The 25236-nt window shown below is 47.2% G+C and overlaps 2 protein-coding genes across 7 annotated transcripts in view; one reads left to right on the plus strand and one right to left on the minus strand.

The window, feature by feature from the left end:
- The window catches only part of KIF13A (kinesin family member 13A), a 758668-nt gene that overhangs the window by 302794 nt on the left and 430638 nt on the right, over nucleotides 1-25236 (minus strand). For all 6 annotated transcript variants that reach the window (XM_085607091.1, XM_085607090.1, XM_085607089.1 and 3 more), the window contains 3 exons: nucleotides 20444-20554; nucleotides 19809-19943; nucleotides 16701-16831 (listed from right to left, as the gene is read on the minus strand). In XM_085607091.1, coding sequence (XP_085463217.1) covers nucleotides 16701-16831; nucleotides 19809-19943; nucleotides 20444-20554 — 377 coding nt within the window. The remainder of the gene's footprint in view (nucleotides 1-16700; nucleotides 16832-19808; nucleotides 19944-20443; nucleotides 20555-25236) is intronic.
- On the plus strand, nucleotides 22380-23723 carry LOC146822937 (eukaryotic translation initiation factor 2 subunit 2). Its single transcript, XM_085607085.1, has one exon. It carries the CDS (start codon nucleotides 22525-22527, stop codon nucleotides 23527-23529), a length of 1005 nt encoding a protein of 334 aa, XP_085463211.1. The 5' UTR covers nucleotides 22380-22524; the 3' UTR covers nucleotides 23530-23723.

The raw sequence follows: 25236 nt of genomic DNA on the forward strand, positions 1-25236 counted from the left end.
CTCTTCGTGCCCCTCACAGCTTACCGATTGGCATTGTCGGCCATTTCATTTCTGCCCTCTGTTGGCATACGCCGGGATCGGCGTATATGCAGAGGACGGTTAGGATCATCCGTGCGGTGGGCTGGTAACGTACTTAGCCTGGAGGATTCCAGTGACTATAACTTTTGTACATTCTTTGTATTATTTTTGCCTTCATTAAAGTAACTAACCCTTCACAAGTGGTTGCGTCCTCATTATCGTGTCTGTTAAACGATCCTGAGACGTTCAGGGCGTTACAAAATATCCGACCTTAATACACTAACTGTCTCCCGGTCGATAACAGACATGGCAACACTTGATGATGTGCTGGCTGCTTTAGCGACCGTGCAAGTTGAATTGGCTGCCTCTAGGCAAGAAACAGCCGATGTAAAAGCCAGACTGGATGCTATCCACTTGGACCCGCTCACGCCCAGCACCTCCCTCACGGACCAGACCCCTGCTGTAGTAGTGGAAATGCCGGTAGCCATCCCCTTGGCAACACCAGAGAGGTACAGTGGGGATCCTAACACAGTGCAGGTATTCCTCACACAAGTGGCGCTACATTTATCGTGCAAACCAAAGGCGTTCCCCACGAGTCAGGCTCGTGTGGCTTTCCTGATTTCCTATCTGGCTGGAAACGCGGCACAATGGGCCGTACCTCTGGTGAGCAGGGACGACCCCCTCTTATGTGATTGGGGTGCGTTTCGCGAGGAATTCCTGAAGGTATTCGACAGAAGGGCTGACTCGTACACGGCGGACCGTGAAATGCTTGAGTTGAGACAGGGATCCAACGACCTGGTGCAGTATCTCAACGCGTTCCGACGGCTGCTTGCGGAAACCAAGTGGCCTGTTGCTAAACAGACGGCGCTCTTCCATCACGGGCTGTGCGATGAGCTCAAAGACGCCGTGGCTCATATTGACCCTCAACCCAAGACATGTGAGGGCCTTATCAACCTGGTATTACGGCTGGAACACAGGCTAAGTGAAAGGAAAGGGGATCATGGGAGAAAAGGAAAATCCCTTCCATCCTATGTGACGGTGGGAAGTCCTGAAACTTCCACCGCATCCAAGGGAGAACCCATGGACATCGGCGCAATACGAGCGAGCCTCACAGCCACGGAGAAAGAGTCACGCCGTAAACAAGGATTGTGCCTATATTGTGGCAAAAAAGGCCACTACGTACGTGAATGCCCTGCCAAACCGAAGACGTCACGTTATCGGGCCAACCGGTCGGTAACAGCCGTGGTGGACATACTGGCGGAAAACTAGAGGACTCCCAGACCAAGGAAGGGGCATCTCGGAGTCACTCATCCATCCCTTCACTTTCCAACTCGGTCACTAAGGGACACCGACACCTGTTTCTCATGGTGCACGTGGGAGTGCATGACCAGTGGATACCTGTTGTGGCCATGGTGGATTCAGGGGCCACTGGCATGTTTATGGACCACAACGAGGCATGCAGGCTAGGGCTAGTGCTTCTTCCCAAAGCTGTACCCGAAGACGTCTATGCTGTAGACGGAAGGCGATTGGTGACAGGGCCCATCGGGCAGCACACGGGGGTCCTTCCGATGAGATATGGGAGGAACCATTTGGAACAAATCGATTTTAACATCATCCGAGCGCCCCAATATGGCGTCATATTGGGATTGCCGTGGCTACAGAAACACAACCCCTCTGTGGATTGGCCAACACATCGCGTCGAAATGACGTCACCGTATTGCATCCTGCATTGTGGAAAAAGAACGGAATCCCCTGACGCAGACGAGAGCGGGAGTCAGACGGTGGCTACAGCGGCAGAAAAAGATGTGGCTCTCCCCCAGGCTTATCACAGTTTTGAGGATGTATTCGATGAGGTGAAGGCTGAAGTGCTACCACCACATAGACAGTTTGACTGCCAGATCGACCTGGTGCCAGGGGCCAGCGTTCCCAGCGGCAGGCTGTATGCCCTGACGGAGCCTGAAAACGTGCATCTCCGGGGGTACCTGGATAAACTCCTCAAGCTAGGATTCATCCGCCCGTCCAAGTCTCCGGCCGCCTCGCCACTCTTCTTCATCCCGAAAGCTAATGGGGAGCTGAGAGCCTGTGTGGACTTTCGGGCATTGAATTCGATAACCATAAAGAATCGGTACCCCTTGCCTCTCATCAGTGTACTTCTGGAACAGGTCAAGAAAGCTCGTATCTACACCAAGTTGGATTTGAAAGGGGCATACCATCTGGTGCGCATGAGGGACGGAGACGAGTGGAAGACCGCCTTTAAGACCAGGTTCGGCCTTTTTGAGTACCTCGTCATGCCGTTCGGTCTGTGCAACGCCCCGGCAGCCTTTCAGTACTTTTTGAATGAGGTATTCAGAGAGGAGTTGGATATCTACGTGGTCGTATATATCGACGACATCCTCATCTACTCGTCCAGTGTGGAGGAGCACGTACACCACGTCAAAGCTGTGCTCCAAAAGCTGAGGGAAAACAAGCTGTTTTGTAAACTCAGCAAGTGTGACTTCCACGTCACGTCCGTGGAATTCCTCGGAGTGATGCGGAGTCCAGAGGGACAGGAGATGGCAGAACGAAAGATCAAGGCGGTGAAAGAATGGCCGGTGCCCCAAAGCGTGAAGGACGTCCAAAGTTTCATTGGCTTCGCCAACTTTTACAGGCGGTTTATAGATGGATTTTCAGGATTGGTGGCCCCAATCACACAGTTACTGAGGAAGTCCAAGGAGTTTGTCTGGTCCCCTGAAGCGAACACAGCCTTTGAGACCCTGAAAAGCGCCTTTGGTAAGGCGCCGGTGTTGGCTCACCCCGATCCGGATCTCCCCTACGTGGTGGAAGCGGACGCTTCGGATGTGGCGCTGGGGGCTATCTTGTCCCAACGCAACCACGACACAGGGGTGCTTCATCCCGTTGCGTACATGTCCCGCAAACTCAACGACGCCGAACGCAACTACCATATTGCGGAGAAGGAGCTTCTCGCAATCAAGGACGCCTTCACCGAATGGAGGCATTGGTTGATGGGGGCAAGACATGTGGTATCGGTGTACACGGACCATCGGAACCTACAGTTCATGACGGCCACAAGACACCTTTCTCCCAGGCAGCTGCGGTGGATGATCTTCTTTGCGGGGTTCAACTTCCGCATCACATATCAGCCGGGGACGGAAAACCGGAAGGCGGACGCCCTGTCCCGTCAATCTGCAGTTAAGGAACCATTGCCTGCGACCGAGCGTTCCATCATTTCCCCGAGGATGGTATTGGGGGTTATCCAACCGGATACTTTCCTGAGGGGAATAAAGAGAGGGATCAGGTCGTTCGCATGGCGGAGGTGGCTCCTCAGTCACAGAGAATGGCAGCTGAAGGACGGGATACCCCTGAAGGGCAGGTGCCTATTGATACCCACGCCTAGGCTAAGGAAACAAGCATTCATCTGGTGCCATGACTCTCCATGCATAGGTCATTTGGGCTTTGAAAAAACGGTGGCTAGCATGGGACGGCATTTCTGGTGGCCAACCATGAGAGTGGATGTCAGGAGGTGGGGACGGGAGTGTCCTACGTGTGCTACCATGAAGGCCGACCATGGCCGAACCCAAGGGCTCTTACATCCACTTCCGACCCCGGATCGACCATGGGATAGCATCTCACTGGACTTCGTGGTGGGCCTACCGGTAGACCAGGGGATGACGGCAATACTGATGGTGGTGGATTACTTGACGAAAATGGGGCACTTCATCCCCTGCAAGAGAGTCCCTACGGCCGGGGAATTGGCGTCACTACTTCTAAAGAATGTGGTACGACTGCATGGATTACCTGGGGTGATCGTGTCGGACCGGGGGTCGCAGTTTACTGCGCAATTCTGGAAGACTTGGTGCACCGCGCTGCATGTTAAGACCGCCCTGTCCACCAGCTACCACCCTCAAACGGACGGCCAAACCGAGCGCCTGAACCAAACGCTCAAACAGTATCTGCGATGTTTTGTGGACCAGGGCAGGGAAGAATGGGTCGACTTGCTATGGGTTGCAGAGATAGCCTACAACAACGCCACTCACAGCTCCACACAGTCGTCTCCGTTCTATAGCAACTATGGCCAACATCCCAGGTTCTTGCCATTTCTACATCCGTTCAGAGAGGACAGGATTCCCGCCACAGCGGACAGGGTGGCACACATAAAAGACACGTTGATGCGCTCAAGGGCTGTCCTAATAGAGGCCAAGAGAAAATACAAGGCTGCGGCAGACAGGAAGAGAAGGCCCGGGCCACTGTACCGCACTGGAGACTACGTCTGGATATCCACAAGAAACATGAGGTTTCGAAAGAACAGTGTGTTCCATCCCAGGTACATGGGCCCCTATCGAATTACCAAGTGTATGGGTCCCGTGAACGTGAAGGTGTGCTTGCTCCAGTCATTGCGGATTCACCCTGTCTTTCATGTATCATTGCTCAAACCTGCACCCTCCAAGCCGTCTGGGACGCCTAGGCCGGTATGCGTGGAGTCGGAGGTGGAGTATGAAGTATCGGGCATACGGGCGTCCAAATGGCGCAGGGGGAAGCTGTGGTACCTGGTCGCGTGGAAAGGCTATGGCCCGGAGGAGCAATCATGGGAACCGGCTGAAGGGGTTCATGCTCCGCGCTTGGTCTCCTTGTTCCATCGGCGTTTTCCTGCCAGCGCTGGACCCGTGGGGTGCCGCTGAGAGGGAGGATGTACTGTCAAGAATTCCTGTCTTTCGAGGGGAAGAAAACGGTAACCAGCGAAAACGGACTACATCCACCAGGATGCTTAGCGGTTGAGAGGTTATGTAAACAGGAGAGCTGTTACATAACTCAAGGAAAACACGCCCTTATGTAAACAGGAGAGCTGTTACATAACTCAAGGAAAACACGCCCTTATGTAAACAGGAGAGCTGTTACATAACTCAAGGAAAACACGCCCTTATGTAAACAGGAGAGCTGTTACATAACTCAAGGAAAACACGCCCTATAAAGGGAGGAACCGGGAGGTACAACGCTGTCGGATATTGTGTTTACACCGATGTACCTGCTTCGTGAAGAGCAGTGTTCCGGAGTGGTGCTCCAGTAAGGCAAGAACGGAGGTAGGTCGAGTCGTGACTCCCTGGGCCGTGTCTTGCCCCATCGTCACCTGTGAAGGACCCGGAAGCTCTACCGGTCAACCATTGAGCTTCGCCTTTTGACTCGGTTGAGTCAAAGCGCAGTGGCGCTTTTGCTGGTTGGAGTCGTAACTCCCAGCCCAACCAGAGATACAGGGACTGCCAGCTGTAACGCACACCAGGTGGTGTTTGCCGCGTTACAGACTCGGAAGTCCACAGGATCGATCGAGCGGCTGCTCTCGGTTCAAGCTTCTTGCTTTTGATTGGGGTATCGGTGACGCATCACCAGGAGGTGACTCCGCGTCCCGGTGCAGTCTGAGGAAGAGGTTGAGCGGCTGCTCCCTTCAGGTAGAGACCCCGGCTGGGTGTTTCCCTGACTCCTCGATTCTCCCCAACACTCTTCGTGCCCCTCACAGCTTACCGATTGGCATTGTCGGCCATTTCATTTCTGCCCTCTGTTGGCATACGCCGGGATCGGCGTATATGCAGAGGACGGTTAGGATCATCCGTGCGGTGGGCTGGTAACGTACTTAGCCTGGAGGATTCCAGTGACTATAACTTTTGTACATTCTTTGTATTATTTTTGCCTTCATTAAAGTAACTAACCCTTCACAAGTGGTTGCGTCCTCATTATCGTGTCTGTTAAACGATCCTGAGACGTTCAGGGCGTTACACCTGTAGGAGCAGTTTTGCATCTTGAATGGATTTCTGAATTCGCATGCTGTGCATTAATCCACCACCAAGTGGTTGGATCTGAAATTATCTTCTCTGTAGTCCTTTTCTTTTTTTTCTTTGGGGCATCGATCACCAGTTGGTTTTATAGCCATTCTCCTGTGACACAAGATGTACACCCTAGAAAACACTGTGCGTGGTCCCCACCTTCAGATTCTTTTTTCCGCTTTGGCAACCTTAGTTAATCCTTGGTTTTCTGCTGGTCTTACATATGTCACTGGATTCAAGCTAGCCTGGCTGATAAGGGATGTTACCCCGAAACCGGTCCTGGGATGTTTGTTTCTAGTCCAGGGAAGACCTGGCTTGGCAGTTCTGGCTGAACTGTTCCCATGAGGAACAGGGTAAAGACTGATTTGCATATGGCTGGGTCTGAACTGGGGTGGCGAAGTGAGCTAAAGAACGATGATGGGTTCAACCCAGATCTGTGACTGGCGTGAGTGTCTGAAAGGTTTCTGAGCTCCGTCCATCGTCTCTTTTTATATTCAGTCCCACAATTCCTCGTCTCTAGATCACCCAATTTCTGGGGAGGTGGAAGGGTAGCAGGTAGATCCAGAAACCTCTTCAAGCTACAAAACTAGTTCTATAGGTAAGTAACTATTTCGCTCTGCAGCATGGATCTTTCCTGGATTCACATACATTGCAGTGATTTTTAGGTCGAGCCTAGAGCCAGCGCGCATGCGCTGCTCTGTGAGACTTATTGTAGAGGAGCAGGAAATAGAAGCCCCGCCCACTCTCCACCCATATTTGCCATTGGCTTGTGTCATTGTCCGTCCTAAATGCTGGCTTGCGATTAGTCAATAGGCTTGTTAGTCCCTTCTTAGTACCACCTCCTCTTCATTTATCACCTCCCATGGCGACTGGCCCATTTACTTTGGTTGTTACACGGTACGTGTTAGACTGAGAATTATTTTCTTTAATGAGGCTCTCCTCCTGCAGGCACAATATGCTTTGGTGCCTTCTTTACTTCTCCCACCATCCAGTTGTCATGCCTTTTTCCCCTCCCCGCCCTCCCTCCTGTGTCCCTGCCTTCTCCCCCCACCTGCCCTCCCGTTATCTGTGCCTTCTCCCCCCACCCTCCCATTGTCCGTGCCTTCTCTACCACGCCCGCGGTCCCTCCAGTTGTCCATGCCGTCTCCCCCCCACCTGCCCTCCCTCCCGTTGTCCGCGCTTTCTCTCGCACCAGAACACCCGCCCTCCCTCCCTCACGTTGTCCGTGATGCCTACCATTTGCAATGCAATAGGTCTCGCATAAATGAGAGACCTATAACTTTGAAAATGCTTGTTTAACTGTATAACCCCTTCTTGGAAGGCAGGGTTGAAATGCTTAGGTGGCCGTACGGTCTGGGTTATAACTAATCCAATTGAAATTGCTTCACCGGGCCTATTTCACGAGAATGAGACTGTTACGAATGGGGGGAGTTGATACAGACCTTTTTTTGAGGGGTTGTGGACAGAAAAGTACATATAATCTGGGAGTGCCCTAGGATCGAGACTTTCTGGAGGAAAGTAAGTTGTCGACTGTCTGGATTTCTTGAATTTAGCTTGGAGCTTACCCCACAGCTAATAGCTCTGGGAATCTGGAGAGGAGCAAGCCCGGGAATGCTACATTCTTCTTTTTGATAATACTGCTCTGATGTTGGCGTGACTGGATGTAATCAGACTATGGGGGCAGGTTAAGACCCCAAATCTCCGTACTCGGGAGATCAACTTAGATTGGTGTATGAGGGCTGAAAAAAATGGTGTACCAGGCGAGGGGCTGCCCGGTAATGTTTGAGAGAATTTGGGGTATGTGGAAAAGTGCAGATGAAACGGACCCCTAATGATAAGTAGGAGTCCCAAGGAGGGTATAGGGCGAATGAATACATACATACAAAAGCTTGGTGGTTAGCCCTAAGGGTCACGCAAGGGTGGATCATATCAGCTTGGATGACAGAACATTTTCTCCAGCTTAATGCGGCCAAGACCGAAATCCTGCTGTTTGGCTTGGCCCAAGCTTTTTGGTCCCCGAAGTGGTGGCCTGCAGTGTTAGGCCCTGCCCCGTCTCCTACTACAGTGGCTAGAAATCTAGGGGTCCATTTGGATGTATTGTTATCAATGAAGGATCAAATTATGACTACTGAAGGGACCTGCTACCATACCCTGAGCCTACTGCCTAGAGTGTTTCCGTGGCGGTCTCTTTCTGTACGTAGAACTCTGATTCAAACTCTGATCATTGGTCGCTTGGATTATTGTAATGCTCTACTGGCATCGGCTAGTGTATCGCTTCTCAGTAGATTACAGATTGTACCGAATGTTGCTGCATGCCTAGCTCTTAAAAAGCCGCCATGCACCTCCCCAGGGCCACTGTTAAAACAACTCCACTGGCTCTCTATCCGCCAGAGAATTAAATTCAAGCTCTGTTGTCTCGCACATAAAGCTCTTTTTGGTACGAGCCCTAGCTACCTGGCGGACAAGTTTAAAGTCTTTTGTCCGAATCGTAGACTCGGACCGGAGGGTAAAGGGTTGCTAGTGGTCCCCAGCTACAGGAAAATACGAACAGGGGGCAAAACGGCTGCCTACCTTGCCCCGAATTACTGGAACTCTCTGCCGGAGGACTTGCGCAAATGCCCCAGTTTTTTTCGCTTTAGGTAACTCCTGAAGACGGAATTATTCCGGGATTGATCTGTGTCTGTCTTGCACCCTCTCTATGGTAGCGCAGAGATACCCCTGCGGAGGTGATTCCAGTGCATTACAAATCTCTTACATACAAATCTCTCTTACATACCATTCCTGTAGCTGCTATCCAAACTGGTTGATCAAAATTAATAAAAAAGATCTTTAAAAAAAAGAATAAAAGAATCTAAATCTGGCTATCACGCCCTAAATCAGAGTAGAATGGGGTAGATTGGGGTAGAGTGAAGTAGGATAGATTGGGGTAGAGTGGTGTAGATTGGAGCTGGGTAGAATGGAGTGGGGTACATTGGGGTAGAGTGGGAAAGATTGCGGCGGGGTAGAGTGGAGTGGGGAAGACTTGGGTAGAGTGTGATAGACTGGGGTGGAGTAGATTAGAGTAGTGTGTGGTAGATTGGGGTGGGTAGATTGGAGTAGAATAGGGTAGAGTAGAGTGGGATAGATTGGAGTGTAGTGGGGTGGATTGTGGTTGAATTGGGTAGAGTGGAGTGAGGCAGAATGGGGTCGACCAGAGTAGGGAGAGTGGGGTACAGTGGGATAGGCTGGAGTGGGGTCGACTGGGGTAGAGTATATTGGGATAGACTGGTGTGGAGTGGATTGGAGTGGGGTATATTGGATTGGAGTGGGCTAGATTGGGGTAGGTAGATTGGAGTAGACTGGAATGTGGTAGACTGGGTAGACTGGAGTGGGGTAGATTGGAGTAGGGTGGGGTCGACTGTGGTAGAGTGGGGTGGGGTAGAGTGCAGTGGAGTAGATCATGGTAGAGTGGGGTACATTATTGTGGGGTAGATTGAAGGAGGACATGGTGGGTAGATTGGAGTAGGGTAGAGTGGAGTAGGTAATATTGTGGTGGGATAGATTCGAGTAGAATGGATTGGGGTGGAGTGTCACAGATTGGGGTAGAGTGTGGTAGATTGGGGTGGGGTAGATTGGAGTGCATTGTGGTTTAAGTGTAGTAGATTGGAGTGGGGTTGAATTGGGTAGATTGCAGTTGAGTGGAGTGGGGAAGTTGGATTAGGGTAGAGCGGAGTGGGAGAGATTGGGCTAGACTGGAGTGGGAACAACCAGGGTACATTTGAGTGGGGTAGACTGGAGTGGAGTGAGGTGGGGTCGTTTGGGCTACACTGGAGTGGGGTAGAGTGGGTTTCATTGAAGTGATGTACACTGTGGGAGAGTGAAGCATATTAAAGTGGGGTAGATTAGGGTAGATTGAAGTAGAGTGGGGTAGAGTGGGAAAGGTTGCTGTGAGGTAGATTGAAGTGCGGCAGACATGGGTAGAGTGTGGTAGATTGGGGTAGAATAGGCTAGGGTTGAGTGGGGTAGATTGAAATGAGGCAGAGTGGGGTAGATTGGAGTGGGGTTGATTTGGGTAGATTGCAGTGGAGTGGGCAGTTGAATTGGAGTAGAGTGGAGTGGGCAGAGAGGAGTGGGCCAGATTGGGATAGACTGGAGTGGGATTCATTGGGGTAGAGTGGAGTGGGGTAGACTGAAGTGGAGTGCAGTCAATTGGAGTGGGGTAGATTGGAGTGGGGTCGATTGGGGGTAGATGGAGGTGGAGTAGACTGGGGTAGAGTGGAGTAAGGTGTGGTAGATTGGACTGGGGTATATTGGAGTTGGGGAGATTGAAGTGAGAGACTGGATTAGATTGGAGTGGGGTAGATTGGGTACAGTGAACTGGCATAGAATCTACCTCACTCCACTCCAATCGTCCCCACTTGCCTCCAATCTGCCCCACCTCCACTCCAATCACCACTCCAATCTGCCCCATCTCCACTCCAATCCAATCTGCCCCACCTCCAATCTGCCCCACCTCCAATCTGCCCCCACCTCCAATCTGCCCCCACCTCCAATCTGCCCCCACCTCCAATCTATCCCACTTACCCAATTTACTGGAATTCAGCCCAATCTACTCCATCCTACCCTACCTCACCTCACTCCACCCACCCCACCCCAATCTATCCCACTTCACCTCAATCTCTTCACTCCAATCTACCTCACTACAATCTATCCACTACCCTCCAATCAACCCCAATCTATCTACCCAACTCCACTCCAATCTGCTCCACCCCACTCCAATCTACCCCAAGCAATCCAATCAACCCTAATCCAATCTACCCCATGCAATCCAATCAACCCTAATCCAATCTACCCCATTCCAATCCAATCAACCCTAATCCAATCTACCCCATGCCAATCCAATCAACCCTAATCCAATCTACCCCATGCCAATCCAATCAACCCTAATCCAATCTACCCCATGCCAGTCCAATTTACCCTACGCCACTCTAGCCTTCACATAGGCAAGACCTATTAGTTCTAGTGCACAGAGTCACCACCAGTACCAAATGGACTCTGAACATTTTTTTAGGACGTTCTGGGTTGTTCTGGATCTATATCTCAGCCATGACAATATACTTATAAAAATATCCATTCAAGTTTGTGATCAGAGATTAAGCCAACTGATCCTTTGAGAAAATTATTCAGTCTCCCATAATTTAAGATGCGGTTTATCTTGAAGTCAAAGATGCCTTCATTTTCACAAATGCACATCAGATACTACAATATCACCAAAGGTAAAAGGCACATAATTTAGGTCATAGTGCCACAATAGCCGTCTAGGAACACACAAATAAACCCAAAAGAACAGAAAAAAGAGAGAATAAATACAGATAAAACAAGACTGTAGTGGTTGTATCCCTTCTGTTTGGTGGCAATGGATCTAGGGTCTTTATCATTCCCTAGAGGATTGAAAAGTGCACTGAACAAAGGTTTCAAGACAGACCAGTAATGCTACTCAGGGCAGAGGCTTTGCCTCCGTTTAATCAAAAACCGATATGATGCTTATGCCATTGACGGATCATGAATTCATAATGTTGTGTGGATAAATAAGCAAAGATCTCTGCTGCTACTTGGTAGCTGAAAACTCATCGAACCACCACACAACAAGGCAAGAGAGAGAACAGATCCTAAGTAAAATACACAGACTTAAGGCACAGTGCTGCATGCCTCACACTGCTACACGAAACACTGCTGCACGCCACACACTGCTGCACGCCGCACACTGCTACACGAAACACTGCTGCACGCCGCACACTGCTGCACGCCACACACTGCTGCACGCCACACACTGCTGCACGCCACGCACTGCTGCACGCCACGCACTGCTGCACGCCACACGCCGCACACCGCCACACGCCGCACACCGCTGCACGCCGCACACCGCTGCACGCCGCACACCGCTGCACGCCGCACACTGCTGCACGCCGCACACTGCTGCACGCCGCACACTGCTGCACAGTGCTGCATGCCTCACACTGCTACACGAAACACTGCTGCACGCCACACACTGCTGCACGCCACACACTGCTGCACACCGCACACTGCTGCACGCCGCACACTGCTGCACGCCGCACACTGCTGCATGCCGCACACTGCTGAACGCCGCACACTGCTACACGAAACACTGCTGCACGCCACACTGCTGCACGCTACACACTGCTGCACGCCGCACACTGCTACATGCCGCACACTGCTGCACGCCGCACACTGCTGCACGCCACACACTGCTGCACACCACACACTGCTGCACGCCACACACTGCTGCACGCCACACACTGCTGCACGCCGCACACTGCTGCACGCCGTACACTGCTGCACGCCGTACACTGCTGCACGCCGTACACTGCTGCACGCCTCGCACTGCTGCACGCCGCACACTGCTGCACGCCGCACACTGCTGCACGCCGCACACTGCTGCACGCCACACACTGCTGCACACCACACACTGCTGCACGCCACACACTGCTGCACGCCACACACTGCTGCACGCTACACACAGCTACATGCCGCACACTGCTGCACGCCGCACACTGCTGCATGCTGCACACTGCTGAACGCCGCACACTGCTACACGAAACACTGCTGCACGCCACACACTGCTGCACGCTACACACTGCTGCACGCCACACACAGCTACATGCCGCACACTGCTGCACGCCGCACACTGCTGCACGCCGCACACTGCTGCATGCCGCACACTGCTGCATGCCGCACACTGCTACACGCCACACACTGCTACACGCCACACACTGCTGCACGCCGCACGCCGCACACTGCTGCACGCCACACACTGCTGCACGCCACACATTGCTGCATGCCTCATACTGCTACACGAAACACTGCTGCAGGCCACACACTGCTGCACGCCGCACACTGCTGCACGCCGCACACTGCTGCACGCCTCACACTGCTGCACGCCTCACACTGCTGCACGCCGCACACTGCTGCACGCCGCACACTGCTTTTATGCGAGTTTATGCTACTGACATTGTAAATGACAATGCCTTTTATTTGTTTTAAAACCAAAGCATAAATAAAGGCATTGTAATTTTACAATGCCAATAGCTCAAACTCTTATAAATGCGAGACCTATTGCAATGCAAATGCTTGTTACATATGGCATGGGCATGCCCCGCACTCACTGACTATTGGTCCAGGATATTTGAGGCCATAAACCAAATTCTGGGCGTCTCCCTGTCGCCATCCCCGCTGCTGGGTTACGTTAAGAAGAGGCATGTCAAAAAACGTAAGTTACATGCTATACTGCTACTATTCGCTAAATGCCAAATTACAGTCCACTGGGGGAGGAGGAGGAAGCCCACAATCATGGAGTGGATTAAAGAGGTCACATATAGTCACACACAGCTATCCACGTTCTGGGAACTGATGCCGCCCACATCGAGATCACTGGACATATGGGAACTGTTTATCATCTGGGCTCGGGAGAAGACAAGTGCGGATGTGACTTCTGCACTCAACTACGTCCACATCGAACAGGGATAATAATATGGTATGAATAAGGTTCTGTGGACTCAACGGATGTCAGAAGGATAGGAGAACACCTGGATATTAGATAGAGATATTTTGCCACTACAGGGCTACTGCTTTGATGTTTGATTCTGGGGATGTCAATTCACATTGTTAGAGTAGGCACATGTTTTAAACTTGCTACAAGTACTCTGATCAGCTGAATTTATTACATATGTACACCTGGCATGGTTTTGTGTTTTTTTTTTTTTTACTGTAATGTGTATTATGTTGTGTTTGAAATATCAATCAATAAATAAATACAAACAAATGTCAGCAAATAGCCATGTGTGTGCTGCCGACATATTAACATTAGGGGGGGGGGGGGGCAAAGTTAACTTCCATAGAAACAAAAATAAATTAGAAGTGTGTCCCAAAAATATTAGGCTGTTCTCTAGGTCAGTACTGCAGGTTTAATTGACATACACAATACACAGCAAGAAAGTATGGCCTGTAGCAGATATATTCCTGAAAGGTCCTTGGGAGCAGTCCAAAATAACAGTCAGCACAATACACCTGAGCCCTCCATAAAAGGATGTTTGTGTACACCTTCCGTTCATATAGGTTTATAGGACTACAACAGAGACCTATATAAGAAATGTTTATTTCTTCATACATATAGCTTATGATTTCCCCAATGTCTGAATCACGTTCACTGTGAATATTTTCAATAGGTGTTTGTGTGTGTCCAATGATTTAAAGTGTATTGCTAATGATAAACACTATATTAAGAACAAACAGACTGACCTATGCACTGTGAGTAAATGGATACATACCGAGTAAGATTTTCAGTTTAGCAATGTGGTTGTAAACAAGAATAGAAATACTACAAAATTAAGTATGTTTAATTTAAGGAGTGTCAGGTACCTATTTATGTAATATAAAACATTGTATACAATCTTGTCTTACATTACGCTGTAAATAGGAACAAAGAGGAGGTTTACACTTTGGGTCTTTTTTCTCTCTAGTAATTCTTAATTATCTGCAAGAATCATTGGCAGTTGCTCCTATGACACTGCACAGAAGTAGCAGACCCGAGCGAGTGACAGGGCACACATAACAGTCCCTGCTTACCTTCTGTGGGAATATAAATGAAAGACAAAGAAAACATGTCTCTACTTTTCCACTTGCACATTAGTCCTCCTTTGCCAATCACGGTGACTAACGTTCTGTCTCCAACTGCTCGAAGCCCATCTGCTCGCAATTACAGGTTTTATGAGTCTGAAGATCATCTTGGTACCAAACGCACTTCACTGGAGTGGCATTTAAATGTGTTAGATGCAAACCCCATCAGCCATCTGGCCTTCCGTTTAATGAGAAAGGAGTCAATGTTGCTGCTACTGTTTCCATGCGTAGATCTGAAGTTTTTGCAGTCTCTACTGTAGTGTGAGGAAACCAGTAGCTGTAACTGGGGGTGTGTTACATTTGAGAGATTTCTTTTTTTTCGCTGTTTTTAGTGCTAAGTGTGTTCTCACGTCTAAAATGGACGCACTTCATACAAAAAGCAAAGCACACTAGTGGAACAAAAAAGAGAGCAGTTTAAGTCTTTGCATTGTTTGCGTGCTCCCACATTTGGATTGTTTACCCGAGCAACCCCCCAAATTAGTCGATGTCGCATAGTTTCCCGTAAAAAGTGTAACACGAAATGTAAGAATTACACCCGACTCCAGAGCTTACCTATGATCAGACCTGCTAAACATCTCAGCCCAAATAAAGTAGACTCTTAAGCTCATCTCGGTGGCTGCACATTCTCCACTGCGGAACCAGAGGCGGGGAACTCATTTCCAACTGCCATTGGGTGCGCTCACTTTTTTAGATGGACAGCACTTGAGTTTGGTTTGATATTTCATTCTGATTTGCCCTCACAAGCATTCTATTTCGACACTTAACATGTAACATTGATTTTAATTTAAATTATGCTTACTCAATCTTTTGTTTGGAGGCCTTTGACAATATAAAATAAATGGAGATGTTGATAAAAATATTCCTAAAATTATCGAATGTGCCAACAAACTAATTTTTTTAAATCAGAGCTGCAGCCAGATTATTTTTGTCCAACTTTGGTCTCTCTATATTTTTATTACTATGGACTTGTTCTGATCAGGATCTCCTGAACTGTTCCAATCTGCCAGCAAAGTGTGCATGTCATATTTGCAGAATATGTTTCTACATTATGGCCTATCTGGACTGCAGTATTTATAGTACATTTCGACGTGGTATGAACAAAATGGTCTACAGTTAGGCCACTAAGACATGACAACAACCGTGCTAATCCAGTTGCTCCCTTGGTATCGTCCTCGTCGATGTCCAATAACCAGCCGCTGTTAAAAATCCAACAGCAATCTAAATGCACAATGCACTATTAATCTTGTGGCAAAAGAGACCCGCTCTATTGACCACACAAAAATTCAGTGATACTGCTAGCAGTTATGGTCACTCCTCTAACTGTATTTCCTAATGTCTCACTCTTTGAATGTGAAAGATGTGAATGACTAGGCGGGTGCTCACCATTCTCAAATACTATGCATTCATCAATGAGCCTTTTTAAGAGCCTCTTCTTGGAAGTCAATGCTCCATAGAGACAGTCTCCCTGTGCGACCAATCCGACCACACTAAATGCAACTCTTTTTTTGTGGAATAGAGTTTGCAGCCTTTGTTCTGGGCTCCTATTAATGATTCAACTACTCCATCAGTTCCGGGGTAAAGGGCATTAATTAGATTAGGTCCTGGATGCCCGGGGAAACCGAGGAGAAGATGCTCTGCACCCTCCGATCTAGTCAAGGACGAACAAGCAGCTTTCAGAGTCATCAAGTTCTTCATCTCACTGCACTCCCTCAGCTTCAGTGGGAGGAGACTAAGGTCCCAGTGGTGGTTTCATTGACCATGGCTCCACGTTAGTGTTGAACACTGTTTTTTTAAATGTTTTTGTTGTTTCAAGATACACCCCAATTTCCTCCCTCACGTTGAACTTCATTTGAAAGGGTGTTTACACTTGCAATGCTTTACACTTCATAAAGTGTACGCAATGCGATAATTTGAAAAGTAAGACTCAATATCAGTTTTTGGGAGAACTTGCCCTGCAATCTCACTTTAATATTTTAAACTTGATCAGAGTATTCGACACTTGCCATCCTGGTGGGGATATTTTGTGCTAACAAGTCATTTTTTAGGCTTGATTAAATTATTTCACATGAGGAGAGGGGTGGGAAAAGTAGGAAGGTTCAGCAGGTGGTGGATATGAAAACATTTGAAGGACAAAGGTCTAGTGAATAGGCTATTACTTCATAGAAGGTCGTCAAACCGGATTCTGTTCCCCCCTCTTACCTTGCAGTTTCCTTTGGTGTTAGTGTGATGTTGCCATCGGCTTCAATGTCGATCACACAGTGCTCTGGCTGAATCCCAATGCCAAACAACTGCACATCCTGAGAAGTGTCTGCTCCGACCTTGGTGTGATCCTGTCGGAAATGGACATGTCAAACAACCCATTCAGTTGAAGCGGTTAGATGCATAATTGTCAAATCCTTTATTTACTTATAATTCACTAACCCCCTTCTCAGGAAATATAATATATCTTTAGGTCTACTGTACAGGGCAATGCAATGTATCTCAAAACAAAAGCGGAAACATGTTTCTCAGCTAGAGATGGCAGGGCTGCAGTAAGCACTGACTAGAGTCTTGCAATAGCTGTTTTTTTCTTATTTTACAATTAGTACAATTTACAGCATTGATATGGCAAAAAGAGGTATAAGAGAGTAGCGTAACACAAATGTACCACCTGGTATTATGTACAGGTGCTGCAATAACGTTTAAGAGTAACAATCTTTTGCTGTTGATTTGTAATGGGCCGCTCAACCAGGCTTTGGCAGAGGCATATTTACTATAGGCACAATCATTCTTCAAAGTGGCAGACTCAAAGGTACGCAGCACAGAGCCTCTCATATGTGTCCCAAGATCTACAATCAATTCCGTCTGCATCTCAAAGGTACTAATTCAAATGGTTTGGAAAAATCCTTTACAAAAGCTCTCAATAGTATTTTAAGGCAATTTGCAGAGCATATTAAAGATTCACTAACTCAAGAATGGTATTCTAAAAGTACTGACACTATGTCCTTTCCTATCACACAGATAACTACAAGATCCTAAAGAATTACTAGTTATTATTAATAATATTCAAAAACATATATGGCACTGGTTGCAAACCCTTCCTTAACCATCTACCTCCACATAATCTTTAGACCAAAAACCGTCCAACAGCTTTGTGGACGACTTCTCAGAATAAGTCATTCTCAACCAGATGCTATCCCCAAATAACATATGCATGGAAGATTTGAAAGTAGACTGGGGGATGACAAAATTGTACCTCTACCAAGAATTCACAGGAGTCTGAACCAACTCATTCAAAGAGCCAGACTATTGACTCACAACAGAGAAAAAAATAATATAGCTCTTCTTCACATCCATTGAAGGCTTTGAGTGTCTCCCACCCCACCAAAAAAAGACTATACCAATCATTTCCCACTACAACTTTCTAATAATTAACCGGATATATAAGAAACTTCCCAAAATCAAAACATGGGTCAATACCCACAAATTATTAATCACAGAGTCCCTGAAAAAACACCTACTACCCATGATCAAAACAGATTAATACAGATCACCACATCGATCCCATCTGTACACGATACTCTAACACTATTAAAGAATTACCCAAACATACAGCCACCGCGAAACTAAAATGTCAGAAACAAATTCACAGCAAACCATGGTTTAATGAAACCCTACATATCAGCAAAACTGAAATCAAAAAGCTATAACGAATAAGGCATAAAGACATACAAGACAGATCTATATCTAAACTGAAAAAAACTAGAACTGTTCAAAACAAAAATTAGAAATTCAAAATCAACTTATCTCCAGAATCAGATCCCCAATCACAGAACCTATCTAGGACCGTATTCAAAATCATCATAGATAAGTCAAAACGATCCAAAGTCCTGATCCCTACACAAAAAAATGTAACAGCTTCCTCTAATTTTTCTAAAACAAAAGAAATTGCCAAAGTCTTCACCACACCTCTGCAATTAACCTTCTTTACCACCTATCTTCACCCCTCAAAATAACCAACATATAGGAATCATCCCAACAGTTCAAGATCTATCCAAAATAATAAAAGAAATGCAACCTGAACCACACTTTAGACATGTAATACCAGCCAAGACAACCAAAGAATTTCAGCATTCTCAACCCAATCTGCCTCCCAATAATTAACACTCTAGCCCAAGTTCTGTTCCCCAACAATCTAAAACTGGGTCAGAAAATGCCCATATCCAAGAAAAAAATCCCGGACCATAAATTCTTGAAAACTTCAGAACCATCAGCAACCTCCCTGAGTTAGGAAAAAACATTGAAAAATGTGTCACTCTTCAACCAAACATACACAAGACTTACTTTCTAATATCAAATTTGGCTTCAGAGAAGGTTACATCACCGAAAAGGCCACTGTGAAATATAAGACGACTTGTACTGCATCCTCAACAAAGGGGAAATCTGCCTTCCAGTCCTTTTAGACCTATAAGAAGCCTTTGACACGGTGGACCCCGATCTCCTCCTCAATATTCTGGAAATTATAAGGAGTCTCAGAGAACCAGTACAAAGCAGGTTCTACTCTTTCCTGAAGGGCAGGTCCAAACTTGTAAAATTTGGTAAGGGAAAGAATTATCTGCACCCTTTCCCCAATTGTATTCAATCTGTTCCTGGAACCACTTAAGCTGCTTCTACAGAATGATGTAAAAATTCACAATTACGCAGACAAGGGAATTTTGCTGGGGGCATTGATTGGGAAGCAGAACCTCGAGGGAATTCATCACTGATAGAGTAGCTGGACGTCCTGAGGTTATTATGTTCAACTACTTTACGATGTATGATGGGACTCATGTGCAATCCCAATAATATTTGGGAGATTTTTAAGTATGACACCTGAAAAATGAATAAAATCTGTTTAAAAAAAAAAGGCATAGCTCTTCAAATCTTACTGCAGCAACGATTAAACAATGTTTATGGAGGCCCACACAAATAACACCTTCAACTACGCCCTCAAGTGTTTCTTTGTATCATGTATGAAGAGACTCCAACCTTCAGTAGTTATTGTTATTGACCTCACCTTGTTCCAATTTACCGTCCCCTTTCTCCTAGATACTACAATAAACCCTTCTTTCTCGCTCCCCTCACTTCTGCTTTTTTCGGTATTCTGCAACATACTCCTGTAACTTTTCAGTTCTCTGTAAAGCACTCTAACGCCTAACTGGTGACAAGGCGCTATATAAAGACTTTTTAAAAAAAAATCAATTAAGGGTGCTGATGATTCTGGGGGCAGCAATTGGTAGCTGTGTAAGTCAGTCATGCTTTTTTTTTGAATCGTGTTCCTTTGGTTACCTTCAAGTAGTACACCAATAGTTCGTTAAGTGCGGGGTCAGCATTTAGGTTCACCAGGTAGCACTTGTCATCTCCAACCTTGATTCCAGAAGACTCCAGAGAAATCCCCATACTTTCCAGCTGTTTCTGTCTCTCCTGTAGACACACAAAAAGTTTTCATCTCTCAAAGCTTTAAGCTCATCCAACAATGTGGTCATTATTACTGTCCTAAGCATGACATTTTATGCATAGTCATTAAAGCCCCTGTTCTTGGTATACTTGGTGCAAATTGGCGAGGTTTAAAATGGAAATGCTCCAGAGAATTTTCATGAACAGAGAGATTAAGAATATCCCTCATTTATAGTAACTGGGGAAACTGAAGCACTTATAACCAATGTAATCTTACAGCTTTAGTCCATAACTAGCCATTTTCTGAAGCCAAGCATTTATAGAAATTGATTCTGAAATATTATTCCTCCATTTTAACTACCTTTTTTAAAATCAGACTACCAAAAAATATCACTGCTATTAAAGCATCATTCATTTAACATTGAACATGTCAGCTTCTGTGTAGAAACTGAAGCAACACCGAGAGAGCGCAGAAAGACTGCACAGCAGATACACAACACGTGTGCAAAGAGAAAGAATCTGGGTACCTGTGCAATTTCTTCGGTTTTCCGCAGCTTTTCCTCCCAGGTGATCGTTAACTCTCTTATCAGTTTTTCAGACTCTTCTAATTTTTCCTTTAACTCTGGTGCCTTCATAGACTAAACACAAAAATTAAATCATTACAGCAATTCACCATAAACGGAATAATGCAGTCAATATTTATACTCCTGAAATGGCAACAAACAACCTATGAACCTATATTTGCATACAAAAGCACAAAGTGAAAAATAACAAATGCATATTTTTCAAATTTAAGTAAGGATTAAGTCTTTGTAAAAAGAAACATTGTTGCTAACTGAATGAAGATAAAAAGGATTCTGACTAACAAAGCTCAACAGAAACGAGAGATACTCCAACTGCAAACTTTAATTAGTGTACGGCCATCTCTGGAGAGAAATCAGAAACCTACCTACTGTGAACATGTTCAATACAATTACACTTGAGACAGATCCCAGCTGCTCTGACTAGAATAATTCAGTTCAATCGAAGTCAGAACTAAAGGGCAAAGAACTAGCTCTAACTCCTAAATGGTAACCAAGAGAAGAAAAGAAAAAACATTCGGAGACTAAAGGAAAGGGGAACTAAATGTAGAGATTTTTGGAAAACATGGCCAGTCAGAGCTACGAACAACTGGGAAAGAGGCTGATACCTAATAATAGCAGCTATTATACCAGGAATCGGCTGAGAAGAGCTAAAACTCGAATAATGTAGGTTTATATATTATGGTTCAATGAAGTATGCTTGAGAAAGCAATATAGTAAATATATTGAGTAAATAATTTGGAAACACACAGACTGAAGAAGTTACACTGTTATGATATGTATTCCTTACCTTAGAATATCCCCAGGCGTCAGACTGGATCTGGAAAGTTTTCATCAGCAGTACCCCTGCGTGTCGGTAGGAGTCGTCGTGCGGCTCCGCGAAGTCGCTGGCGTCGTAGTCGCCGAGATGACGTCGTCGGAGCTACTTAGACGCGCCCATGCGCGCTGACGTCAGTTCTGTACACGACTTTCCACGCCAGGAACGCAGAACCATGCCAGAGACAGACTATTTCTGCAATAGAACTAGGGCCTCGAAAGGGCTGACCTGAACCCTGGAGAACAGTTCGCGGAACGGGGAGGATGGGCGGGCGGTGAGGAATCTATCACTAACGAATGTCTCTTACAGATATATCGTTACACAAGTAAGTAACTTGGGCATCTGAAAGGGACACGTTAGTGATAGATTCCTTACCTTAGAATACATACCCAAGCAATACCAACCCTGGTGGTGGGTCTGCGAAGTGAGATTACACCAGAAAGTCACGGAGAACCGAACGGCCAAAGAAGCCGTCTCTCCGGACTTGACTGTCAAGGCAATATTGCTTAGTGAAAGTATACAGTGAGGCCCACGTGGGCGCCTGAAAGATGTCTTGCAGTGGGACACCTCGTTCCAATGCCGTAGTAGCTGCCGTTGCCCTGGTGGAATGGGGGCGCAACCATACCGGAGGCTCCTTTTTAGCCAAAGAGTAACAGGCTTGAACACACAAGACAAACCAGCTGGAGATAGTTCTCTTGTGCACAGCCCGGCCTTTCTTGGCGCCCACGTAGCCAACAAAGAGCTGGTCATCCACCCGGAACGGTTGTATGCGGTTGAGGTGGAATGAAAGCGCACATTTTGGGTCCAGACGGTGAAGCCTCTCTTCCTCTCTGGAAGGGTGCAGAGGCGGAAAGAAAGTGGGCAGAGTGACAGTTTGCCCCAGATGAAAGGCAGTGACTACTTTTGGTAGAAAGGAGGGACGTGGCCGAAGCACAAGCTTGTCTGGATGAACCGCCAGAAAAGGAGGTGTGCATGAAAGAGCCTGGAGTTCACTCACGCGCATAGCGGAGGTGATAGCTACCAGGAAGACAGTTTTCAAAGTCAATAACCTTAAAGGAGCCTTTTGCTGATGTACCGGGGTGGTGTGGAAGTGTAATCTGCAGTCAGCCCCACGAGGGAAAGTTGGAAGCTCTGTTCGTGATACGAGCCACGGTTCGACAAGACTGTCGTAATACTGAGGTCCCTAGCTACCGCTTGATTCGCCAGCAACATGTCCGGCGACGAGATGATTTTCGATCCCACAATGAGCAAAAAAAAGAAGAAAAAGAAGAAGCCTTTTATGCTGGATGAAGAAGGAGGAGAACCACAACCCGAAGAGATGCAGGTCACTGAAATGAAAGAGATTGAGCCAGAGCCTGCAGAGGACAAAGAGGTTGATGCTGACGAGGAGGATTTCCGAAGGAAAGATGCAGCGGATGATTTGGATGACTTGAACTTTTTCAATCAGAAGAAAAAGAAGAAAAAAACAAAGAAAATGTTTGACATTGAAGAGGTGGAGGAAGGTGTTAAGGAGTTAAAGATTGAGATTGAAGAGCCAGAGCCCCCTGTTGAAACGGAGGATGACCTTGACTTTATGCTTGGCAAGAAAAAGAAAAAGAAGAATGTGAAATTCCCAGAAGAGGATGATATGATGGAAAATGAAGAAGTCTTGGAAGATGAAGAGAACAAAAAAGATGATGGCATTTCCTTCAGTTCACAGACTGGACCTACTTGGGCTGGCACAGAAAGGGATTACACATATGATGAGTTGTTAAATCGGGTCTTCAACATCATGCGTGAAAAAAACCCGGATATGGTAGCAGGAGAAAAGAGGAAATTTGTCATGAAACCTCCTCAGGTGGTCCGAGTAGGAACCAAGAAAACGTCCTTTGTTAACTTTACAGATATCTGCAAACTTTTACATCGGCAGCCAAAACATCTCTTGGCATTTTTGTTGGCAGAGTTGGGTACTAGTGGCTCAATAGATGGTAACAATCAGCTTGTAATTAAAGGGCGATTCCAACAAAAACAGATTGAAAATGTCTTGAGACGCTATATCAAGGAGTATGTAACCTGCCACACTTGCCGGTCTCCGGACACAATCTTACAGAAGGACACTCGATTATATTTCTTGCAATGTGAGACCTGTCATTCCCGTTGCTCTGTAGCTAGCATCAAGACTGGCTTCCAGGCTGTAACAGGCAAGAGAGCCCAGCTCCGTGCCAAAGCTAACTAGTTTGGGAAACGGCTATTGGATTTGTCGACCTGTTTTGGAACAATTGAATGGTAAAACTTTCACTGTGGTAACCATTGCAATGCATTTATTGTGCTTTGGATCCATGGTTCTGTAAATGTATTGCAGTGTGCAGCTCCTTGAGGTTCACACATGTGCAGACAGAACTCAATAAACCGTTTTTCTCTGTGGTCTAATACCAGGCTAAAAAGAGCATTTTTAACCGTTCATAAAATATAGTAAAGTGCAACATAATTAAAAGTTCTGACATTAAAGAAGTTTCTTTTTTGTATGAGTGAAAAAAAATAAATAAATAAATAAATAACCTTAAAGGACAGTTATGAAGAGGCTCAAAGGGAGTGCACATTAAGTATGTGAGAATCAGGTTCAAGTCCCACTGAGGCATAACAAAAGGAATAGGAGGGAAAAGGTGAGTAATGCCTTTGAGAAATCTATTGACAACAGGGGACTTGAAAAGAGAGGGCTGATCAGGCAGCCTGAGAAAGGCTGAAAGAGCAAGAAGGTAGCCCTTAATAGTGCCCAGAGCAGAGCCCTGCTGGGCCAAAGAGAGAAGGAACAATAGGACCATAGAAAGAGGTGCAGAAAGGGGATCGACAGCTTTCGCTGTGCACCATGCCACAAATTTGTTCCACCGGCAGGCGTATACAGTTATAGTTGTGTGACGCCTGGTTGCCAGAATCACATTACAGACTTCAGGAAGCAAGTTGAAAGGAATCAACTGTCGCCGCTCAATCTTCACGCAAGGAGGTGGAGGCTGGACAGGTTCGGGTGGAGAACTGCCCCCTGCTGCTGCGACAGCAGATCCTCCCGAAGTAGCAGTCGGATCGGGGGATCCACACTCATACTGAGTAGCTCGGGATACCAAACTCTTCGAGCCCAGTCCGGCGCCACAAGAATGACTTGGGCCCAGTTACATCTGATCTTCAGCACTCTGAGTAGAAGTGGTATAGGCGGAAAGGCGTACAACAGACCGCAACTCCACTCGCGACGAAAAGCGTCTCAGAGCGAGTGCCACCTTGGAAAATCCAACGCGCAGAAATGCTGACATTGCGTGTTCTCTTCGGTGGCGAATCGATCTAACCAAGGTTTTCCCCACTTGTGAAAGAGACCTTGCACCACCTCCGAGTGAAGACGCCATTCGTGATCCAGCATGCACCGGCGGCTGAGTTAATCCGCCCTGGTGTTCAAAGAACCTGTCAAGTGTTGAACCACCAGGAGAAGGCCCTGGCGTTCCAGCCATGTCCAGAGGCGCAGAGCCTCCTGACATAGGGTCCATTACCCACTCGCCTTGCTTGTTGCAGTACCACATGGCGGTGGTGTTGTCCGTGAACACCTGCACTATGGAAGGAAGGAGTGCTTTTAGTGCAAATCGAATCGCCCTGAGCTCCAAAAGACTGATATGGAGCTTGGACTCCGCCGGAGACCAGAGGCCTCTGATCTCCGCCTCTCCCATGTGACCGCCCCATCTCAGGAGGGACGCATCCGTCACCACTCTGTGCTCCGGTTGGGGAAGGGAGAGGGATCTGCCGCTGACCCAACGCTGGTCCGTGAGCCACCACTGCAAGTCTTGTGCAGTGCCCTTGGAGATCTGGACGTAGTCGGACAGGTTTCCCTGATGCTGCGTCCACTGGAACTTCAGGTCCCACTGTAGAGCCCGCATATGCCATCTGGCATGATTGATCAGCAGGA

This window comes from Triturus cristatus, chromosome 5_2 (assembly GCF_964204655.1).
Source record: "Triturus cristatus chromosome 5_2, aTriCri1.1, whole genome shotgun sequence".
Classification (NCBI taxonomy): domain Eukaryota; kingdom Metazoa; phylum Chordata; class Amphibia; order Caudata; family Salamandridae; genus Triturus; species Triturus cristatus.

What these genes read in the sequence shown, in the direction of transcription:
- LOC146822937 (XM_085607085.1), top strand. Translation starts at nt 22,525, where the DNA reads ATGTCCGGCGACGAGATGATTTTCGATCCCACAATGAGCAAAAAAAAG.